At 44.0% G+C, this 23,599-nt stretch overlaps 1 protein-coding gene across 2 annotated transcripts in view; it reads right to left on the bottom strand.

The window, feature by feature from the left end:
• Nucleotides 1-7,046: 7,046 nt before the first annotated feature.
• Nucleotides 7,047-23,599, bottom strand: part of SPEF2 (sperm flagellar 2) — a 91,435-nt gene continuing 74,882 nt past the window's right edge. Inside the window, exons 33-38 of one of the 2 annotated variants that reach the window (XM_083575469.1) lie at nt 20,322-20,414; nt 18,925-19,104; nt 15,571-15,813; nt 14,264-14,386; nt 8,014-8,164; nt 7,047-7,288 (exon numbers count right to left, since the gene is read on the bottom strand). In XM_083575469.1, coding sequence (XP_083431595.1) covers nt 8,063-8,164; nt 14,264-14,386; nt 15,571-15,813; nt 18,925-19,104; nt 20,322-20,414 — 741 coding nt within the window. In that variant the 3' untranslated portion in view covers nt 7,047-7,288; nt 8,014-8,062. The remainder of the gene's footprint in view (nt 7,289-8,013; nt 8,165-14,263; nt 14,387-15,570; nt 15,814-18,924; nt 19,105-20,321; nt 20,415-23,599) is intronic. The other variant, XM_083575470.1, reaches the window with a different exon arrangement.

The raw sequence follows: 23,599 nt of genomic DNA, 5'->3' as shown, positions 1-23,599 counted from the left end.
AGTTTTAGCATCACCTCCTGGTTCTGCACTAGAGGCAGATCATAAATTCCAGGGTCAGGACAGGAGCGGAGCTAAGTTCTGCAGCGTAGGCCAATGGATGCACTGGCAAATAAATAAATAAATAGTTGCATTTAAAGGTGCATTTAAGGGGTAATTCTGTTGATTTTTTTTTTTTTAACACCCACATTTGCTTAGCCTTCTGTAACTTTCCAAAATCACAGCTGCTGCGTTGCTTTTGGTTTGTGTTTATGAATCCATGACAAATATTGCTGCATAAGCAAAGCAGTTTCTCCCACTTGAACGCTCCTGTCCTCTGGTAATTCGTTGCCCAACTGCATTGATATCTTAAGAAAGAAAGTTTAAATAGGAATAAAAAAAGGTGGTCCAAAGATGGAAAGAACATCAACAGAATCCTCAGAAACCAGACCAATATTCTTCTTTCATTTTTTTTAGTTCTGGTCTTGGAGTTATATAATTAATAATAATAAATAAATAAATAACAAACAAACAAACAAACAAAATATTATTATTTATACCTTGCCCACTCTGGGCAGCTCCCAACAAAATTTTTAAAAAATATGATAAAACATCAAACATTAAAAACTTCCCTAAGCAGGGCTGCCTTCAGATGTCTTCTAAAAGTCAGAGTGTTCTTTATTTCCTTGACATCTAGTGGGAGGGTATTCCCCAGGGCGGGCGCCACTACTGAGAAGGCCCTCTGCCTGGTTCCCTGTAACTTCACTTCTTGCAGTGAGGGAACCGCCAGAAGGCCCTTGGAGCTGGACCTCAGTGTCTGGGCTGAACGATGGGGGTGGAGACGCTCCTTCAGGTATACTGGGTCGAGGCTGTTTAGGGCTTTAAAGGTCAGCACCAACACTTTGAATTGTGCTCAGAAACGTACAGGGAGCCAATGTAGGTCTTTCAGGACTGGTGTTATGTGGTCTCAGCGGCCACTCCCAGTCACCAGTCTAGCTGCCGCTTTCTGGATTAATTGCAGTTTCTGAGTCACCTTCAAAGGGAGCCCCACATAGAGCACATTGCAGTAGTCCAAGCGGGAGATAACTAGAGCATGCACCACTCGGGCAAGACAGTCTGTGGGCAGGTAGGGTCTCAGCCTGCATCTGAGATGGAGCTGGTAGACAGCTGCCCTGGACACAGAATTGACCTGCACCTCCATGGACAGCTGTGAGTCCAAAATGACTCCCAGGCTGCGCACCTGCTCCTTCAGGGGCACAGTTGCCCCATTCAGGACAAGGGAGTCCTCCACACTCGCCCACCCCCTGTCCCCCAAAACAGTACTTCTGTCTTGTCAGGATTTAACCTCAAACTGTTAACTGCCATCCATCCTTCAACTGCCTCCAGACACTCACACAGGACCTTCACCACCTTCACTGGTTCTGATTTAAGAGAAAGGTAGAGCTGGGTGTCATCTGCATACTGATGAACACTCAGCCCAAACCCACTGATGATCTCTCCCAGCAGCTTCATATAGATATTTAAAAGCATGAGAGAGAGGACAGAACCCTGAGGCACCCCACAAGTGAGAGCCCCATCCCTCAACACCATTTTCTAGACATGGCCCCTTAAGAACAGAATGCAAACTATACAATAAACCAGGGGTCAGCAACCAAAGGCCCATGTGCCACAAGCAGCCCACGGGGGTCATTTAACTGGCCCATGAGGTGCCCCCCCTGAACTGAACTGCCTGCTCAGTGAGTCCCCACGCGCTGCACTAAACTGGCACAGCGCAGTGCAGGGACTCGCTTCGGTGGTGCTGGAATCGCGTCTGTGCATGCACAATGCCAAAAATCGTGTTTACGCGTGCACAGACGCCGGAAATCACATCTGCATAGACACAGACGCCGTAAAACTAAAACCTCAGTGCAGTGTTTACAATCAATGCAGTTTTGAAAGGTTCTGTCCACCATTTTGATTCAAAATGGCATCAAATTGTATCCAAATATAGACAAATAACCATCCCTCGATCTCAGGAACCAGCGTGCAAAAATTATGAGTTATCCAAATGCAAAGTGAACAAGCAAGTTTCCAAAACAGTCTATAGTGGCCAATAACCAACCCAAGGGCGCCCAGTGAGCTTCATGGTTGAGGGGTGGGGATTGAACTCTGGTTTCCCAGGTCCTGGTGTGAAACTCTAACTGACAGGTAAAGGTAAAGGTACCCCTGACCATTAGGTCCAGTTGAGGCCGACTCTGGGGTTGCAGTGCTCATCTCACTTTATTGGCCAAGAGAGCCGGCGTACAGCTTCCGGGTCACGTGGCCAGCATGACTAAGCCGCTTCTGGCGAACCAGAGCAGCACACGGAAACGCCGTTTACCTTCCCGCCAGAAGGTATTGATCTACTTGCACTTTGACGTGCTTTTGAACTGCTAGGTTGGCAGGAGCAGGGACCGAGCAACGGGAGCTCACCCCGTCGCGGGGATTCGAACCGCCGACCTTCTGATCGGCAAGTCCTAGGCTCTGTGGTTTAACCCACAGCGTCCCGATGATTTATTCACATGCAAAAGCGAAATATGAAAACAAAGCCCATAGACTGGGTAGAAAGCTGAAGAGTGAGATAGGAAAGGAGAGATCCTGAAGACATGGGGGAGGGGAGGAGTCTTAGGACGATGGTGGATGAAAATAGAGAGAAACAATTGGCAGGGAGAAGAAATGAACATTGCTGGTGAGGTGAGGTGTGCTGACTTTATTGACTTAAAATAATTCTGAAGACTCCTAGTTACCTGAAATGCCTCCAAGAAAACTGGTGCTCTCTGCCTCCCTGCCCCCTTAGCCAATGAAATGCACTCTGAGGAACCAATTCTGCTCAAATGAGAAACATATAAGCCACAGTCACTCGCTTTTACCCTGCACTCGTCTGTATAATGTTGCTAATGAGCGCCAGTGGTTCTTCTGGTAAGGCAATTGTAAACAAATGTATCAACCACAGACAAGAGTGTCACATTCTGTGCGTGCACTCGCACACATAAACACACACACACACACACCTATAAGCAGTCTAAAAGCTGGGCTGACAGAGATTAAAATTAGACAGATGTTATGGGTGATAGAGAAAAACAAGCTGTACTTCGTTTCAGATGCTCTGAAGTTTGAGAATGAAACTTTTTCAAAACTTTGATTCACTTATCTGAGGATAGTGCTACAAAGCTACACTATCCTCCATGTAGTTTTCTGATTTATTTTTTTTAGATTTAACCTGCCACCCCCCAAACAACAACAATGAAGTTGTTGTGGAAGACAGGAAGAGGGACTTTCTGCTTGCGCTATTTCCCAAATGCATGTCATTCCTCCTGGGGAAAAGATACACAGGTAAAATCCACGGCAGGAAGGCACTTTTCAATGGGAAAATAGCATATATCATTGTTTTTTGTTTTATTATTCATCAGTTGGATTTCTTACCTGCCCTTTGTCATAAGGTCCCAGGGCGTGTTACAATACAAAAATTCAATATTAAAATCAATTAAAACAATTCGCTATCAGATTAGGGTGGGCCCTGAAAGAGATGAATCTCAGGTGTCAAAGGCCTGTTGTGTGCAACTTCAGCACAGAGCATAAGCTATACAGTGATGATGCCAGACACACCTTTGCAGGGAAAGATTATGCAGTGGAATCAGAAGTATATACAAGGTGCGCTTCTGGCCTATAAACCTGCCATCAAGTTTAGCAGGCAGGAAAGGAGGGCTGCATAGTCAAGGAAAGGCAGCTTCTCCCCCCTCCTGCTGCGACCAGCTCCTCTCCCCCATCGTCTTCCAGAGCATGCAGAGAAATGAAGAATGTGGAGCAAAGAGAGACAAGGTGATGGAGCCTTAGGCTGCCGGGGAAGGAACTGGGGAAGGAGCTTTAGAGAGCAATGGGAAGGTGGAGACTTTCAGCCTTGCGTCATTGGAGCCAGACCTACTGAGAAGAGTTGCTGTGATTTGTTTTGTTTCTTTGAATAAAGAGTTGACTTCATTGACATCAGGTGCTTTATTGTTTTATTGCTGACCCTACACATGACTCCAGCTCCTGAGAGTGACATCAAGGGTAGAGCTCAGTCCAGCTGGCTGCAGGAGTCTGCTTCAGAATGCGCTGGTGATGCTGGCCTCTGTTGCTAGCAGGATTGGGCCTTCCACTTGGTCAGCTGAGAGTGCAATCCTGGTGGCTGCATTGGTCTGAAGACCCTTTGCCCGACCCCTGCTGGTCAACTTTGACAGGTGGCTGGGAACACCCAGCTTTTGGTCACCTGATGTCAGTATGATGCCAGGTGGTTGACAGGTGGATGTCCCACAAACCTGTCCAAGTTGGCATGGGTGTGTGATAAAGATCTGGCCCATCATGTCAGAAAGGTTCCTCTACGTGAATTTAAGATGGAGGGAAATGAGAAACAGAGAGAAATTGAAATTCACCCATCCCTAGTAGAGTGTCAGGACCAGAACCAGGAAGATCACAGGGTTGTTCTGAGGATAAAATGTGTGTGGGGGGGACCATATACAGTGGTACCTCAGGTTAAGAACTTAATTCATTCTGGAGGTCCATTCTTAACCTGAAATTGTTCTTAACCTGAGGTACCACTTTAGGTAATGGGGCCTCCCGCTGCTGCCTCGCCACTGGAGCACGATTTCTGTTCTCATCCTGAAGCAAAGTTCTTAACCCGAGGTACTATTTCTGGGTTAGCCTGAAGCGTATGTAACCTGAAGCATCTGTAACCCAAGGTACCACTGTACAGCAACTTGAGCTCCTGGGAGGAATTACAGGATATAAATATAATTTAAAATAAAATAAAAACTATACATTGCTTTATAAAAATGGATTATTGCCAGTGTTAAAAGTGAGAGGACTGGTGATGGCAGAAGAAAGCAAGGAAGCGGGGAGAGCAGGAAACTTGTTTCATGCACAGCCAGAGTCAGAGGACAACAATTTCTAGTTATATCTGATGAAAATTAGGTCATTGTATGGCTACGAACTGCCACATCGCAGCCACATTCAGAATGAGGACAACATTTATCTACCATTTCAGATCTGAATTAGGTCATCTTATGGCTGAGAATTGTTACATCCTTAGATCAAAGTGGGCCAGTCTGTACCTGTCCCGCTTTCAAGCTAGAGCAAGGAATCTAGTAGCATTTAAAAGAAGGTTGAAGTTCCGGTGCAAGCCTGAATTAGAGCAAAATTTAATAAAACACCAGGTCTTCTAGTTCTGGAAGTGTGTGTGGAAGGAAAAATGAGGGAGCCCAGGCCAGGTTTTTTGCTGTGGTCCTCTTGAGGAAATTGGGGTCACATTTGAACAGGAGCCTTCTGGATCAATGGCCTTTCTAGTTCAGGATTTGGGTTTCACAGTGTTCAACCAGAAGCCTACAGGAAGCCCATGAGGAGGATGTGAGTGCAATAACTTACTTTTTTTTTTTTTTTTGAGAAACTCTGCACAGTTTGAAGGCAATGAGAGGGTGTCACTTCCAGCATTTCTCATTTGATGGTTTAAAGCAAATATGAGTGTGGTGAAGTTCTGAAGATGGTCTGGGAGTCTTGGCTTAGGGGTACAGCTGAATGAAGCAGAATGGAGAACAATGTGGTTTCTGCCCCAATTTAAAGCCATAAATGACAAACCATGGGGCGAAATCCAATGGTGCCCATCTATCATCTGAATGGACACTGAATGGATTCATTTAGTCTGAACCAATCCGATCTGAGCTTGGGTGAGAGTTCTCCCATAAGTACCCACAGTAAAATAAAAAGCTGTTGGACATACAAAGAAAATTGAATTAAAAAAAAAAACCCATGAGGATAAATATTACCTTCTGAATTTGATCTTCACCTTTGAAACAAAAAGAGAATCACAGGGCAGGGCCAAATCAGCAAGACGATTACCAAATCATTGCAAAGACAGATACTTTTCTCATTTAAACACTGAAGATGGAGGAAAGCTGAGCTCAGGGGACAAGCTGGGCTCAAAAACACAGAACACAGATGTGGATGATGCGAGTTTTAATATCCATCCGTTATGCGCAAAGTGTGGCTGACCCAACAACCAGCGCAAGCAGTTTGGTTTCACCCTTCCACTCTCCACAAGTGGGGCCCAACTCCCAACTTTTGTGGTTTTTCTGCCACCTTTTGGATAAAAACTAATTTTAGAATACTGGGTGGTCCTAAGTGAATACCACCCCCCCTTCTTCATTTTGACTGTAGCAGAAAGACACGGCTTCAGGTACCAGGCCTGCTGGCGGACCAACTCTGTGTTACAAAGATGTTTGCAAACATGGCATGTGGACTGGCAACATTAACCCCGCCATCTGGGAATCCCTTGCAGATGATCACAGTAGGAAAGTAAGTCAGGTTGTGCGTCTATAGCAATGACCAGAGGAGGAATGACTGCTGGGAGGACCGCAGAGAGAAGAAACGCCATGGCGCATCTGTAGCAACACAACTGGATGCCTTCATCTGCCCCAGCTGCAACAAATCATGTCTCTCCTGCACTCTACAACCACAACAGGTGCTGCAACTGTCCAACAGCTTGACCTCACCTACAAAGGCACCCTCCTCCATTATCTCCTGAGACAGACAGATGCCAACTGGTAGGACAGAGGTGGGCTTTTTCACTAGTGGCATCGGTGTTGTGAAACGCTACCCCATTGGTATTGGCAGACAAGCATTCCCTTGATCTCCGGGCTTGAGCCTCCTGTTTTAATTGCTTTTTTGGGCAACTGTTTTAAATGATATACTGTTTTAGCTGGCATGTTTATTGTACTTTTTGATAAATGTGAATGTTTATTTTAACGTTTTGATGAAATGGTTTCATTGGGTGGCTATATATTTAAAATTGTTCTTACGCTGTTAATGGCAAGCAACCCAGTGGTATATAAATCAGTAACTATTACTCTTACGAATACTAATGACTCATTAGGAAGCCAGGCTTCCTTGCAGCTCCCCACCAATAATAATAATAATAATTTTTTTTATTTATATCCTGACAAAACCGGGCTCACCTGGGTTTTTTTATCATTGCATAACATGTGAAATGGCTCTGGCCACGAGCGTTTAAGATCACGTTAGCATTGTATTCCTGAAATAGACTTTTATTTAAAATAGAGTGAATACAAAACATTACTATGCTAATTGAAGTAAAGAGTTCCACAACAGAGCAAGGATCAACCCCCAAAATTCAGGAAAGCATTTGGAAATGCTTTTGTTGTATTAGAGAGCCTTCCCACCCCATGATATTTTAACTTGGGATGACAGCGGTATCTCCATCACTTGGATGTGCTTGGTCCGCTGTCTGCAGCATCAATTTAAAATCCTATAGGAATAAGAAAAGAATACGTTAGAAGAAAGTCGCTATACAGCCAGCTGACTGCTGAAGGTTACTGAAGTAGGTCCTCTTATTCAGCAATCAAAAATAGACATGTTGATCTACATAAAGAATAGATAATACTTAACTAATACTTAACACTCAGGCTAATACTTAACTAATACTTAACACTCAGGCTAATACTTAGCTAATACTTAACACTCAGGCTAATACTTAACTAATGGAAAACTAGCAAAAAACTTTCCTCTATGGTAGGAAACCTAGCACTGGAGTAAGGATCCCTGGAATACACCTAAGAGGCATTTGAAAACTTTTCAAATAATGCTAGCAACATATAATTTATTAAAGTAACATGGTTGGACCCCCTTTTACAAAATTAGAAGTTATCAACATTCTCTATTACCAAAAATGATTTGGGTAATACAGAATGGTTATTGGTACAGAATTATACACACATACCGTAGTACCCCAAGGACACAAATCACCTTACTCCAAATACTATGTAAAGGCTTACAACTAGAAAAGTAGTTATGAATCAGAGTTATAAGACTCTATTTTATCTAGGTTCTATATTACCTGAATTCCAAACCAACACGCATTTCCTCCACCAATAATATTAATTTCACGATGTCACAATTTTGTACGTTCACGATGTCGAAACAAAGCAAAACAGAAACAGGCTGTCGTGTGCAACAACCAGCCAATAACTCTACCTTTGTTAGTTCATATTTTAGAAGTTGTTACTTGTGAGGGTAAATCCTATTATTTGCCCCCTTTGAGCACAGCCATCAGTGTGCTCCATCTGCTCCACTTTGCCAGATTGAGCTTGGGCCATGTGGGCATTCCAGTTGGCCCGTAAATTGTCTGTAAAAAAACAAACAGGTAAACAAAAGGAAAAAAAACCAACCAACCAAAACTCCTCCTGGGGGTGGTAGTTGCTGGATCCGACCACTTTCTCTGGGTGCAGAACCGAAGGCTCACGTGATGAGCGCAGGGTGGGCTCCAGTGGAGAATTGCACAGGCCGATAAAGTAATAATGCACATGAATCGCAGAAGGGGGTGGCCACAAAGATGGCGGGATGGAAAGTGGAGAAGGAGCCTGGCCTGGAGCACGAGGTCAACTCCATTGCTGGGCGCTGGGAGGCCTGGCCTGCCAAAAACGTTGGTGTGGGTTTGAAAATTCAAGGGGGGGGGGCTGAGTAGGAAGAGGCAAAGGATGCATCAGGCTGGCCTGTGTGTCAGGAGCCATGTTCATGGAATGGGGAGGGAAGGGATGTAGGCTTAGATCTTGGGAACGGAAAGGGGAACGACTGCTCTAAGAGGGCTACAGCACTGCCTCTGCCTGGGTATTATTATTATTATTTATTTATTATTATTATTATCTTACTACAAAAAAATCTAAAGGAATAGTCTTAGAGAATCTGTTCAACCTACACCCCAGCTGACGCTATTATCAATGTTTGACAGCAGAAACGAGGAAATAAAACTGAAGCCACTATTATTATTTTTATTAGTGCCTTTGGAATGAACTACCATGGTTCAGAAGTGGAAGAACCAACACTGGGAAAGGGTGGACTAACATCAGGAATATAGCTATACAGGAAATGCTTACATGGCATGTAAGGCTTGTCTGGTAGGACTAAGCCAGAAGCGTTTTGGGCAGTTTGGCGAGATATTTTTGAAGTTATGAATAGGGCATGGCTGCCACACTCCTTGACAGCAGCCTAGGCAGATATACGGAATATGTAAAAATGATATGATTTTTGCAGAGTTATATTGATGCACACCCCACCTTTCCCCTTCTTTTTAGCTCGTTTCCTGTGTTTGTTTTCCTCATGTGAAGTATAAGATATACTAGTCACTTATATTATTTATATCTACTATCCATCAGTATGTGATTCAACAGTTCTCCCTATTGTGTTTTGTTTTCTAAACTATGTGCAAAATTAAAGAAAAGTCTTGAAGCAACTTACAATTGTAAAAAGAAAAGAAAAGTACACACCCACAAGAATGGAAAACAAACACCCAAAGGCATAAAACAACATTACTGACTGTAAGTGCTCATCCCACAATATTATAAACAAGGATAAATGCTACCCTACCCTGAATGATGAACACCAAACAGGCAGGGTCATCATAGAATATGATCCCAGTGAAGTGGAGGGGGGGGGAATGTCCTGGGTAAACAGGAACGTCTTAGCCTGGTGCCTGGAAGTTGATAATGATGGTGCCAGGAATACTTTCCTAGGGAGAGGATCCCACAATGGAGGAGCCACCACTGAAAAGGCCCATTCACATGTTGCCGTTCTCCATAACTCGTTGGAGGGGGCACACCAAAGGCAAGGTCTAGGTATAAACTGGAGGCTGCCCATCTGTCCCTAGTACTATGCACCTTGAGTTGCTGGCAAGGGGGAAGAACCAATTGCTGCTTTATCTCAGGGAGCAAAATGTGTTGGGCAAGCCCTGAAAAGAGAGGATGGCTTTGTGGATGCAAGAGCAAAGGAAAAGAGCAGAGGAAGAGGGGCGTGGATGTATCTGGGTGACAAATCGAAAGCTCCGGAGTCTATTGTACACTGAGTGAGCGGAACAGAAAGAACTGGGCATGTGAACTGTGTGCGTGTGTTTGTCATGCAGCACCACAGAAATTTGCTAGAAATGATACAAAAGAGTACAACTGATTTCTTACTAACCCTTCATCAGATGTGTGCCCCGGGCAAGCTTATCGCCCAGGCAATTTTGCACACCAGTATCTATTAATCAGTACCTGCACAAGAAATTCTACTTCTGACACACAGAAAGAACAGAACAGTGAATGCTCTCTCTCTCTCTCTCTCTTTCTTTTTAAAGGTTGTGACTCAGAACTGAGAGGAATTGATTTCAAAGAAAAATGCCACTTCAAGGAACTGCCCCTTAAGAATGAGGAATTGCAATAACCTTCAGAGTGACTCACAGCTCCCAGAAGGAAGGGATTAAGACATTTCCACGAGATCTGTTGTTTCTCCCCACTCAGCTCCAAGGAACCCTGGGGATACTTGGAGAGCTTATCAGGAGTGCCTCAACGTTCAGCAGTAAGAGGACACGTTTCCCTGAGTTGTATCTCCGTATCAAGATGAAAGCAATATCATTAAAAGAAGAGTGATGCCATTAACCAAGGGCTGAAATAGAACTATCTATTGTATTCAAAGTTAGCCCTGCTCAGAGTAGACCCATTCATATTAATGGCCACAACTAGTTTAAGTTCCTTAATTTCAACAGATCTACTCTGAGTAGGACTAAATTTGGATGCAACCCTATTTGCTTATACTTGTGGGTTGTGACTTGATTTAGAAGTGGGTTGCACCATGGGGCACCAAACCATTTCCATTTTTTAAAAATGGGGGTGGAGAGAGAGAGAGAGAAAGAGAAAGAGAAGTGAAGTTACAGGGAACCAGGCAGGGGGTCTTCTCAGTAGTGGTACCCACACTGTGGAATGTCCTCCCATCATATGTCAAAGAGGTAAACAACTACCTGACTTTTAGAAGACATCTGAAGGGAGCCCTGTATTGGGTGTTTTTTAATGTGTGATGTTTTATTGTGTTTTTAATATTCTGTTGGGAGCCACCCAAAGTGGCTGGGGCAACCCATCCAGAAGGAAGGGGTATTATTATTATTATTGATGTTGATATTGTTGTTGTTGTTGTAATATAGGGTTCGCCCACACTTCCACTTGTCCCATGCCTAGAAAGTATGGGTCCAAGTGGTTTTCCATTTGTTTAACACTTTCTAGGCAAGGTTCTGAGTGGTTTTGCCCTTGTCCCAATGCTCTCCTTGGGAATACCCACTATTTAGGCAATAAATCGTCTCAGGTGTCAATCCGGAGAAATCCCAATTGATGTTTGCTCTGGTTCTGCAGTAAAGATGGGGTTTCCCAGGGGAAAGTGGAGGGGCAAGGGCAAGTCTGGATGAGCCCATAGATATACCCAGTGATTGCAGCAGAAATGCCGCACTCCAGCTATAGAAGTGTTTCATGCTGCTTAGATCCCATGCAAAAAGTCTGCATTCATAGCACTGTAGTTACCAGCAAATGAAGGAAATGGTACTAATAACATAAAAGGAAAATGTTAGCCAATGGAGGGCTGTAAATCATTATCAGTTCAAGGATTCTAGAAGAGACAGATACATACAATCAACATTTCATTAGCTTATCTTCCAAATAACCAATAAATAGGCATATTAGTGAAAAATCAGTTATAGTATGTAATTACTTGTTGCCACAGACTTGCCCTGCTGTGAAATCTCAAACAATTAAACTTGCTTAAGTACAATTATTTGCCTGTACTATACAGGATACACTTGATTCCTTAGAAACCAAAGAGGTTTGGCCCATTGTTGCAAAATGATCTGGAACACAAGGAAGGTCTGTTGTACTGACCAATGCAATGGAGAGAGAAAAAAGAATTAAAGGGTGAACTACAAGTGACCAGCTGTCTTGAATTGCATTATGGTGTGCAATAATGATGAATGATAAAAAGAACGAGTTGTATCCAATGAAGCAACTGTGTAATATGGACAGTCTAAGAATTTGGATGTACAGGAAAATTGTATACAATATTTGTATATTGTATATTCTGTTGGAAGCCACCCCGAATGGCTGGGTTAACCTAGTCAGATGGGTGGGATACAAAAAAAAAACATCATTGCCACCAGCAATACTACTACTACTACTAATAATAATTATAAACAGCTTGGTTAACTAGTTTAGAATCCTTCGTCTCTATACTTAAAAGCCGGCCCAGGCTGTGACCCACCAAGACAAAAAGTAGCCCAACATGGGGCTTGATGCACCTCCTAGTTTACTTTTCCTCAGAGGCAGAGCTAGCTTCTCCGGCATGCTGTGCACCCAGGGGCAGGGCCACAGGGGTGGGGCAAGCATCCCAGGGGTGCACTGCCCATGGGGGCAGAGCGAGCCACCCATGGAGGTGGGGAGAGGGAGCCGTGCTGCTTTGCCAGCAGCCTTCCTCCCTTCCCTCTTCCTTTTGACAGCTCGGGAGAGGCTCCCACCCCAGGAAACAGCCCGGGAGCAGGGGGCAATGGCCCGCCACCCGCCCGCAGCTCCCAAGCCTCCCTCGAGCAGTCAAAACAAAGGGGGAAGGGAGGAAGGCCGCCGGCAATGCGTCGCAGCTCCACCCCTTCCCCGACGGCTCGGGGTAGGCTTGGGAGTCACGGGCGGGCAGCATGCTGAATGTCACCCCCCTCAGTGATGACACCCGAGGCAGCCTGCCCCCACCGCCCCCTTCCTCTGCCCCTGCTCTTCCTCTGCCCACCTAAGACTCCATTTCCCACCTTCATCTGCTGTTTCCCTGCATCTACCTTGGACGATAAGCCCCTTGGGGTGGAAGCAAGTCATGCCTGCCCTCTGCAAAGTGCCATGCACATAGATAGCAATATTTAATACGGGGTAATAAATAGTTGTGGTGCCTGCCTGGGACTTCAAAAGCCTGGGATCTGCCAAGCTCCAGGCCGGCCAGCAAGGCCACAACTACATCGCTTCTAGGCTGGGTCACAAGCTGCGAAGTCTTGCTTAGAAGCAAGCACTTCATCCACAAAGGAGCAACATGCGACATTACTCAGCAACGCTGCTTTCTCCTCTGGTTCCCTATCAGCTTCACAAGTGGAGATGTTGCCGCCTTATAAACCACACCCGTTAGCTTCTGCTCCTTTTATCTCACAAGTGATCTCAGAATAACACAGATCTATGGGGTTTGTTTTCGTGCAGTTTTATTCTTCTTGAAAATAAACCTCTGTTTTGTTTTGTTTTGTTTTTGCATTGCTGTTTATTCGATGAGTCTTGGGAAAGGCGGGTGCAGAATCCCTATCACCTTGGAACCTGACGTAAAGACATTCAACCTTGAACCTGACTGCCAGCATGCAGGACTAGCTGCAGGCTTTAGAGCTATCTAGGATGATGTGTTCTCAACACTTTGTCATAGTGGGCTTCCCCAACCTAAAGAAAACCATTGATCACTCCCAAGCTGTAGGGTACCAAAACAATATAAAGAAATAACTTGCTAGATTGTCACCATTTATCAGCAGTAAGTATAAGGAGATACAGAGTGAGGAAGGTGGAGGTTAGTTCATAGCCTCCTGTTCCATATATCATGCATGCAAAATTTGGAGATGATGTAGGGTTCCCTAGCAGCTGTCTTCTTCAAGGTTATTTTAAATATTTTCTAGAAGCAGCAAGGGATGAAATTTTATGCTATGGGGGAGGGAGATACATATATTGATCTCCAGTCCAGTCCTCACGAAGGTAGAGATGAATGCCCAGTGGGTGAATATGCACCTCCATCTTTGATGAGAAAATGTGTGGGAAAAGGACATGCTTCTTTGTATGTGTGTTTCCAGAATACATCCAATGACCATCAAGTAGTAATGACTCCAAATGAGAAGATTCTGGCCTCCAGTTTCCTGACCTTTTCTCCTGTTTTGGGAAATTCTGGACACCCTCTGCAAAAAATATTTGTGGTTTTTAAATGCCACATTTGCCCTCATTGCCATGTAATTTAACTGAGCAGCGATAACTCATATGAATGTTGTCAATGATGTCACAATGCTATTATCTGATAAGATGGTATCAAGAATGGTACAAGAGCTGATTACGACCATCAGCTACACAGAAGGTCAGCGAGGGCAAATGAGGAAGCGGAGGAGGGCCGATGGCATTGAGAAACAATAACCAAGGGAACAAATGGGCCACCAAACCACGTGCCAATTTTGAGCTGCCTCTTGCAGAACATTCAGCATAGCCCCAGTAAATGCCCTCTCTTCCCTGTTCCAAGCAAAACGGTTGTTACAATTGTATATAGAGACTCTGTAAATGAAGAGGTCTGTTTTCACTTCACAGCACTTTGTATTTCCTGAATGTAAAAGAAAAAGAAAAGACATTCCGGATCCCTGTGTACTTACAGGGAAATAGATACTTACGTGAAGCTTGTACTGCTGGTAGCTGTTAATCAAGTCTTGAATGAAGGGGTGCTGCAAAAGAAGCGCCACTGGGATGGGCGTCAGATCTTCAGATCCAAGATCCCGGTATACCTTAATGAAATGCTTCAAGGGAACATACAAACGGCTTACTGTATTAGGAAAGTGTAGCCATTTGGAAAGCAACAATCAGAACGCTGTCAGAAGCAGCTCACCTAGTGGGACAGAGCCTTAGCGCTGGCTTCCTGGCAGCAGCATTGCTGAAGATTACCAGCAAGGGGAAAAACAAGGCAATGGGGAGATTGGGCAAACTGATGGGACCACCGGATTGGCTCTGATGGTGAGCTGCCAGCCCTGATCTCCCTACTACCCTCCATCCTAGGAAGTCACTGTGATGCTGGGCAAACCATTTCTGCAAGGCAGAGATGGACATCCTTTATGGCCACGGGGACTGCTCTGTTCTACTGACAGTGGCCTGGGGGGCTGTGACTCTATTTTGCTATGCAACTGTTGGGCAGTCAGGCTCCATGAAATATTTAGCAACTATAGAGAGTGCTTCAAATGTCTAACACTTGGCCATGAGGAGGGTCATAAGGATGGTAACTGCTTCACAACCATTATCCCAGTGATCTTTACAATAGGTCCGTTAGGTCCTTAGCATTATCCCCATGCTGCAGGTAGGAGTCTGAGGCTGTGGCTTGCCTGTGCTCAAGTTCAGGGAACTGGTAACTTCCAGTCTCACAATGCTAGCTGCTATACTGTACACTTAGATTGAAGGCTATTACATGAGACATCCATGGAGAGAGACAACTTTTTTCAGGGCACATGTAACTGTGCTATTTTCCTTAAAAGTAAAACTGTGAGGAAACTCTCTTACTACATCTTGATTAAATTTGGTTAAAGTTGGTAGACTAAAGTCTATGTATTTAACACCTTGCCCTTCCTCACAAAATCAGCCTGAGGGGCTTCCAGCTGGCTGTCCGTGGTGAGCGTTTGACAACCTGATACTTAGAACTCTGTGTAATCTTACATGACACACACACACACACACACACACTGGTTTGTGTAGTTTTCCTATATTTATGGATCTCCCCATCTCTGGAGGTCCCAAGAGAGCCCTAGCCTGGTCATATTTCAGAAGTGGCAGAAGGCCGTTTTGACTGGGCTACTATTGGTTGACGAAACTTAAGCAATCCTGCCTAATCTTTAAAACTGTAATAAGTGACATGTTACCTGCAACAAGCTTCTGGACAAGAGTAGGATACTAGATTAATTAAACAAGCACTGGAACCATTTGCTAGTTAACCAACCTCATAAGTATCCTCTGGTTTCATATAACCACTAAATCTGTGGTTGTCAGCAGCTTTGTTTGTTTCATGCTGAAACACTTTGAGTAGTGTATCCAGAGAAATGTTTCCTTCATTGGTGAAAGACTCAGCTTCCTCTTCTTTTTCCTTCTCTTCTTCTTCCTCTTCACCTTCCTCAGCAGCCTCCTCCTCTTCCTGCTCATCCTGTCCGTCACTTGTTATCAGCTGCTCAGAAGAAGGAACATACTGGGGATGGAAAGTATGACAGATTGGAATAGCTTTGCTAATGATCAGATGATTAAGCTGTTACGATATTGAAGCAATGCAGCTGCAAAGTGATAGCTTGAAAAGTAAACATGATGGGAATGTTGGGACTGCCCATGGGAAACAGAGGGACAGTCAATTCACAGTGCGAAGCACCGGAATTAGCTCAGAGTGTAATATGAGTTCTTCCGTTTGTTCCTGTCCAGGAAGTGCAGGAAGTGTTTGTCTCTACACTGCTGGAGTTTGAAGAGAGCAGTCATGTTTTTTGTAACGCTGCAAAGACAGAAATAAAGGCATGTAAATACGTTTCTGTCTATCTCTTTCCCCTGCCAGGGGGCAGGAAAGAGGGGGTGTGTTCTTCTCATGTTTGAGAAGAATCGCCTATCGAGACCTTGCCTGCGCTTGCTGGGGAATGCAGCCAGGGAGGTCAACAGGGAATCAAGCTGGGTGCCTGGGATTGTTGCCAGTTTCTCCTGATATGGGCTTGAATTCCCGACATAAGCTTGGTGGCCACTAAGGGAGGAAGGAACTGTCAATTTCAGTTCTCCCTGTTTCTCATTTTTCTAATCTTAAATTCAGTTTGTCACCTTCTGCTACAATTTGTGATAGCCTTCATAAAAATTCATTAGAATTTTGTGCAAATTTCTCCTATTAACAAGGTTTTATAAGGAGTTTTGGCTAATGTGCACATTTTGGGAGCAATTTCCCCTGATATAATTAATTTTTGCATGCCTTTTTCACTAACATATTATTTTTTTCATGAAATATACATATTTCCCCCTGATATACTGTATTTTTCGCCCTATAGGACACACCGTCCCATAAGGTGCACCTAGTTTTTTGGGGGGGAAATAAAGGGAAAAAAATTATTTTCCCCCCAGGCGCAGGGCTGGGGCGGGGGAAGCCTGAGCTTCCCCCGACCCCAGCCCCCAGAACAGGCAAGTCTCCGCAAGCCGCGGGAGCCCAGCGCCGGGCTCCCGCGCCTTGCGGAGAGCTGCGCGAAGCCTGGAGAGTGAGAGGGGTCGGTGCGCACCGACCCCTCTCGCTCTCCAGGCTTCAGCAAAAGCCTGCATTCGCCCCATAGGATGCACACACATTTCCCCTTCATTTTTGGAGGGGGAAATGTGCGTCCTATAGGGCGAAAAATACGGTATGCATTTTCATAAATATTGCGTGTTTGTAGAGCTGCATTGCAAAATTCAGACAAGTGTGAATTTGTAATGCCAGGGTCTAATTCACTTCTTTAGGGAGGACATTCAAGACTGGCACCATCACTAGAAATCTATACTAGTTTTAAAATGGTTTAACTGGTGAGGATCCCAAGAACTGTAGTTTTGTAAGTTTGTTGGGAAGTCTATTGAGAAAAGCTTAGCCTGCATTGCAGAACTGAGATTCTCACTGGTTCCTGAAGAAAGGCATGTACTCTATTATACTAATCTGATTAGAAATATCAGGCTGAACCATCCCTTCCTCCTAATATATATATAGTGGAAACTCTTCTTCTTCTTCTTCTTCTTCTTCTTCATTATTATTATTATTATTATTATTATTATTATTATTATCATTATTATTATTATTATTAATCACCCACCCTTCACCCTAAGGTCCCAGGGCGATTACAACACGAAAATACAATATAAAAACCAATTTAAAACAATTTGCAACCACAAAAAATAGATTGGTCCATGTGTGTGTGTGTGTGTGTGTTTGTGTGTTCACCATTTTCCAGAAGCTATACAATGAAAGTGCTGGATGCACCTCTTTGCAGAGTTCTACAATTTAGGGGCTGCCACAGGGAATATCATCTCCTGGAAAGTCTCCCCCAACCCTCTGAGTGTGGAGGAACTACCAAGAGCCCCCCCTCTGCCAATCTTAGCACCCAATAAGGTCTGTAGGGAGGGAGGCAGTTTTCAGATATTGGAGGCCTAAACTGTTTAAGGCTTCAAACACTAATGTGAACACCTTGAATTAGGCCTGGAAGTGAACTGGCAGTCAGTGTGGCTGTTTTAAAACAGAGGTTATGTGACATCTAAAAGAGATCTAAACGCAACCCTAGCCAGTAATGTAGCTGCTTCATTATGGAGCAGTTGACATTTCTCAGCAGAAGAGATGTCTACATCATGCCATGGCCTTCAGACACATACAGTGGGATTCTGAAAGGCATCAAAAGAACTTTCGATCTCTTTAGTGACTGTTAGTGAGGAATATGGCGTCAACTTCTGCCGCCAGGACATCATTATTTGTTTCTCCTTCCACACCCTTTTCTTCTTTTCTTCTGTACAGTAGTACCTTGGGTTAAGTACTTAATTCGTTCTGGAGGTCCGTTCTTAACCTGAAACTGTTCTTAACCTGAAGCACCACTTTAGCTAATGGGGCCTCCTGCTGCTGCCGCGCCGCCAGAGCACAATTTCTGTTCTCACCCTGAAGCAAAGTTCTTAACCTGCGGTACTATTTCTGGGTTAGTGGAGTCTGTAACCTGAAGCGTATGTAACCTGAAGCGTATGTAACACAAGGTACCACTGTATTACTGAAATAGTACAATTTAATTATCCAAGAAAGAGTCTTAAAAAAATAAAAAAAAACATCAGAGGAAAGCAGTAATTAAAAAGGCTCTTTATCAACAATGCTACTGCCACATGCCACAGGAAAAGACCAAAGGGTGGCAGAGCTTGCAAGCAGATTTTAATTAAAGGCATTTACGGTCCTGAAAAGCCTCCACAGCACTTTACCAGTCCACAATGGACAGGCTGACTGAACAAACTGCATTTCAATTTTTTTAAAAAGTGCGGAATGGGAGGGACTGCACAGGAATCATTGGGATGCAATGGGATCAGCAACAACACCATCTTGATTCTCTAGAGGAAGTGAGTGAGCAGAAGATGGCAACTCCAGACTGAGGTGTAAGTTTGGAAACAACACAGAACAGAAAGGGTGATTAAGTGAAAAATCTGCAGAATTAGCATTCTCATTTCAGTTTGGTGCAGTCAGTGTAGACTGAAATGAAAACAATGTAACAGCCCAGCTTTAAGGAATAAGAAATTCAATTGTCACCAGCAAACGCTAAATTATTGTCAAGATCAACAGCACATTTACCTGTTGGGGAACAGGAGGGAGTTCTTGTTTTTCCCTGTGAATGTGTGTCCCTGTTGCGACACTGAGGGCCCGATAGACACCATCGACAGAATCAGGATCGGATGCAAAATAAAGGAGCATCTCCGTGTAGTTTAGCTGAGGAGGGTCTTTTTCAGGATCAGCAAATAAAGAAAAGAAAAACTGTAAAAGAAACATGCTTCAGTTAATTGATGTAGAGGATATTGTATGAGAATAATCTATCCAAGTATACATGCAATGTCCGAACCACTTTGCAAGTCTTTCAGCAATGAGGAACATCTCTGCACTGGGAAAACTTTGTGTGGTTGTAATGTGCATATAGTGATCTGCAGCAATTTTGCGTTGGGTATTTTCATACTGAAGTTCACTTTCCATTCATGTGGAGCAATGTGGTTGCCACTGCAACCAGGAATGCATAAAAACTTAAGGGGGGAAATTCTGGAACAAACCTTAAAATGTCTGGCTTAGCTTTCTGCTTGTATGGTTGGGCTACCTTGTGTATTAATTCTGTCAGTTTTGTGTTATACAACTACACAAAGAACAAAGGAACCACATCACTATTCGATCTAAGTCTGTACTGTACTGGCACCAGCTCTCTGGGGTCGCAGATAGGTTTCCTAGATCTAGCAGGGGACAGCAGGGGTTTTACCTCACACGTTCCGACTGCAAGACATATGCTCTACCACTGAGTTATGGCCCTTCCTAACCAATGGGCAGCCTTTTTTATTTTTTGGGAAGCAAAGTGTGAAAATATAGGATAGAAGGCCCTTTGATCCTCTCCAGGGCTTTTTGTGTCAGACATGTAGCTTGTCAATTCAGGAAAGAACTTGGAATCAAAACCCAATATGCATCCCAGTCAGTGCAAACTCTTACCCTCGGATAAGAAGCTGATTAAAAACAGACCTGTGAGATTTAAGCCACACAGATGTGAAACATTTTGTAGAGAAAAATATTTTCCCAGAGGTAAGTTTGCAATGCTCTCTTTCCTCTTAAGGAAGTCAATCCTGATGAAGGATCTCACAGCTCAGCAGAAAAAAGGGCACCTTCGTTGTGCTTCTTACAGTGAACAGATCATTATTATTTTGGTGGCAAGAGGCGTACATATAAGTTAAATACCACCGCCTGACCAGAATGGAGAAGGCAAATGGTTCAGTGATTGAGCACTCATTTTACTTGTAGAACGTTCCAGGTTGAATTCATAGTATCTCCAGATAACAGACCCAGGACATTTCTACCTGAGATCTTGGATGGGGGGGGGGCAAAATTGTTGAGCTTTTTTTGAAATTGAGTTGAGATTTCCCAGACACTGAAATGGCTGGTCTTAACTGTGCTTAACTTCAATTTGGCTTGCAGCCTGTGATTTTTTTTTTTACACTTACTTTTATAAGGTGCTCCTGGCGGTTAAATGGAAAAGGTTCTGTGGGGCTTTCTGGAACGGGTAAATCTTCACTGCCTTTAAACCACAGACCGACCTGGAATGACAGAACTACACAGTTGAAAGGGATTGTGTAAGTCAACTAGCCCAAACTGCTTGATTACTGCAGGATCCACAATGCAAAAGGCAAAAACTATAAGCATCCCTGAGAAATGTCTGTTCAACCTCTGTTCAGATATCTCCAGCAAAGGATAACCCACCACCACATACCAAGGTAGTCTGTTCCACTGCTGAACAACTCTTACAATTATGATGTTTCTCTGAACGTTTAGCCAAATCTGTTTCTCCGCTAACCCGTTGCTTCCAGTCATGTTCTCTGGAGCAACTAAGAACAAGTCTTGTCTACCATGTGGCAGCTCTTCAGATATTTAAATACAACTACCATTCCTTATTCCATCTTAATTTCTTTCCTCGTAGGACTTGATTTCTATTCTTCTCACCATTCTGGTCACCTGGACATAAATTGTTCTATCCAACCAAATCATTGAATGCACATGGAACAACTTTCACAAGTTTCAACATAATTTCCCCTTCCTCTCTCTTCCCTCCATCTGCCACTCAAATTTGGTCTGGGGCTTATCTGGGGGTGGTGCCAGGGTGCATAAAAGGAGTAAAGGGAGGAGAAGTTCTGTTGCATTCACAGATGTCATTCTGCACATGCAATGATTTACTTGGATACAACCCAAAGAATGGTTATTATTCATGACCCTCTTTGGACACTTTAAGAACTTAATACAAAAGCCCAGGAGGATCCAACCAAAGGCCCATTTAGTCTAGTATCCTGTTTTGCAAAGTAACCAGATACCTCTGGGAAATCTGCAGGCTGAGTTTCAAGGCAATAGCTTGCTTTTAACTGCTATTAAGTATTAAGGCTTATTAGGCAGATATGGAGGCACTGCTGTTGATAAGGTCACCCAGTCACTTAATCATTGTTGCTAATGACTACCATGCCAATCTCTCTCAAGGCTCATCTGTTCCACTCTAGGATATATATCCTTTGAGTGCAGTGATATATAATTGATTTTATGATTAAATTTTTAACACGTTTGTGTGCACAGATCTATAACTGTGTGTGTATATGTGTGTTAATACACACACACCCTCCTTTTCTGGTGCAGGTATTTATCAAAACCAACATGTAACAGCAGGATATATTCCAGGGAGGGGGAAACTGTACTTAAAAAGGCAGCAAAAATTGATTTCCATGCTAGGTCACATACAGCAACAGCAAGACTTCAGTGACTCATTAAATGAACCATTCTTGTGTTTCAAAATATGAGTCAGTGATTCTGGTTCTAGAAGCAAATCAGGGGGAAAAAATCAACAGCTGAGGAGGATAAAAAGAAAGTTGCAGTGGCTGGTTTTAGATGAAATGGGGCCACTTCTTCATCTACTACTCACCCAGCAGTAATCTGCAGACAGACCTCCTTGCACAGGGGCCTAGGGAGGATGCCTGACCCAGGATGCAAGCCGGTTACCATAAGAGGAAAGCTAAGCCTTAGCGGCTGTTATTGAAGAATGTTTAGGCACGCTATATTATCAGCCATCTAAATCTCATCATGAATGCTGGCGCAGTTCTGAAGAATGTGAGAGCAGAACAGGCAACATTCTGAACAGTGAACCAATGGAGCATGTCCACAAAGTGCTCTTGCTGTCTCTCAAACTACAAGTTTTAGAATGTAGTGGTTGTGCACATGTATGTATGTATGTATGTCTGCAGAGATGTCTTGCAAGTTTCTTAGTTTTGCTGGCATTTCCTAGGCATGAGGCAAGAAGAGCTGACTGTACTAGTTGACTGGCAACAGGAGGGAGGGGCTCACACCATAGTAAGAAGAGACCAGGTCCCCCTGTGTTATTGGGGGGGGGGGTGTAAGAGAAAAGCACAAAAGAAAGCACTTGTACAGGAAACTCTGGGATACAAACTTTGACAAGACACCATTCACACAATTTGCAGTTGCATGAATGGCTTTAAAAAAATCATCCTGAATCCTTGTGTTGGACAGTGGGAAACTGTAATCCCTTGCTGTGTTCCCAATTAAGGTCTCTCTCGCTCCCTTCTTGCCCTGCTATTAGGATTGGAGGGAAAGTTCCCATTGGAGTGAATTATAGCTCAGTCCTAAATGCAAGTAGCAAGCATAGGAGGTTCAATACAGATCAAGACTGCAACAGGAGGTGAAGGGTTAGGGCCCTCCCTGCCCCCCCCACTAAAGTCCCAACTTGGATCTGGGCTTCCGCTGTTGCAATTTGCTTTCAAAAAGCCCTCCACACAACTGCTAATTGTGTGAATTCCATTCTCTTCTAGCTTGGCCCTGCAATGCACAGTTCAAGAGGCAGGAGAGCGGTATGGCGCTCTACGTGACACGCTCACTGAAGAACTGTGTCCCAGAGTGCTTTCCTTCCACCATGCGTATACTGTGCAGATTGTGGCCACCAAAATGTGGCATCAGGAAGGCGGGCATCCATCACTCATCAGGGATGTTGAAACCTCCATGGAAATTGAAGCCAATGCTGTTGATGCGTTCTGGAGCCTGTAAAACTTATGTGAGTAAATGAGCTAGGCATCTGGTTTCCAGAGCACATAGAAGGACTAGCTCTAGATCCCAGGGCAAGGAACAGTGTGTAGAGCAGCTGGAATCCATCTCCCATCAGCCCCAGCCGACATGGCCTGCAGTCAGGGATGATGGGAGTGCTAGTCCAGCAACATCTGGGATGTGTGCTTCAGATTCCCTTTCCTTCCTCTAAGTGGAGAAAGCTTTTTCTTTAGCATCTCCCCCTGCGTTACCCCAACATGCCTCTCAACTATACCCATATTCTGTAGTTTCTTCTTCCACTGTCCTCTTCACACCCAACTTTTGCCTTGTGTTGCCTGGACTACAGAGTAGTTGTGGAAAAGCTATGTCCATACATGCTATATTGTCAACTATGGCTATAAACACAAATCAGGTATGCATTGGGCAATAGGCTTAATCAAAGGGACCTAAAGAAGCTGAAGGGTACAAATCAACCCTATTATTCAAAGCAGACATGGGGATTTGGGGCCCTGTTACAAGCTTGTCCTAGGCCCAGAAACTGTGATTCGTCACTGGCTGCAGCAGTGGAGCTGAAGGGGGTATCATGGAGGCATTTTTGCGAATGGTGTGTGCACACTCATTCCTGTATCATGTTCATTTAGAAGTTTTGCAGTGTTTCAGACTTCTCTGACCCAAGAAATGAATGTTTACA

This window comes from Podarcis filfolensis (assembly GCF_964270895.1).
Source record: "Podarcis filfolensis genome assembly, chromosome: 11".
Taxonomy (NCBI): domain Eukaryota; kingdom Metazoa; phylum Chordata; class Lepidosauria; order Squamata; family Lacertidae; genus Podarcis; species Podarcis filfolensis.
The sequence above is the reverse complement of the archived record's forward strand: the minus strand, read 5'-3'. Positions and strand labels throughout refer to the sequence as shown.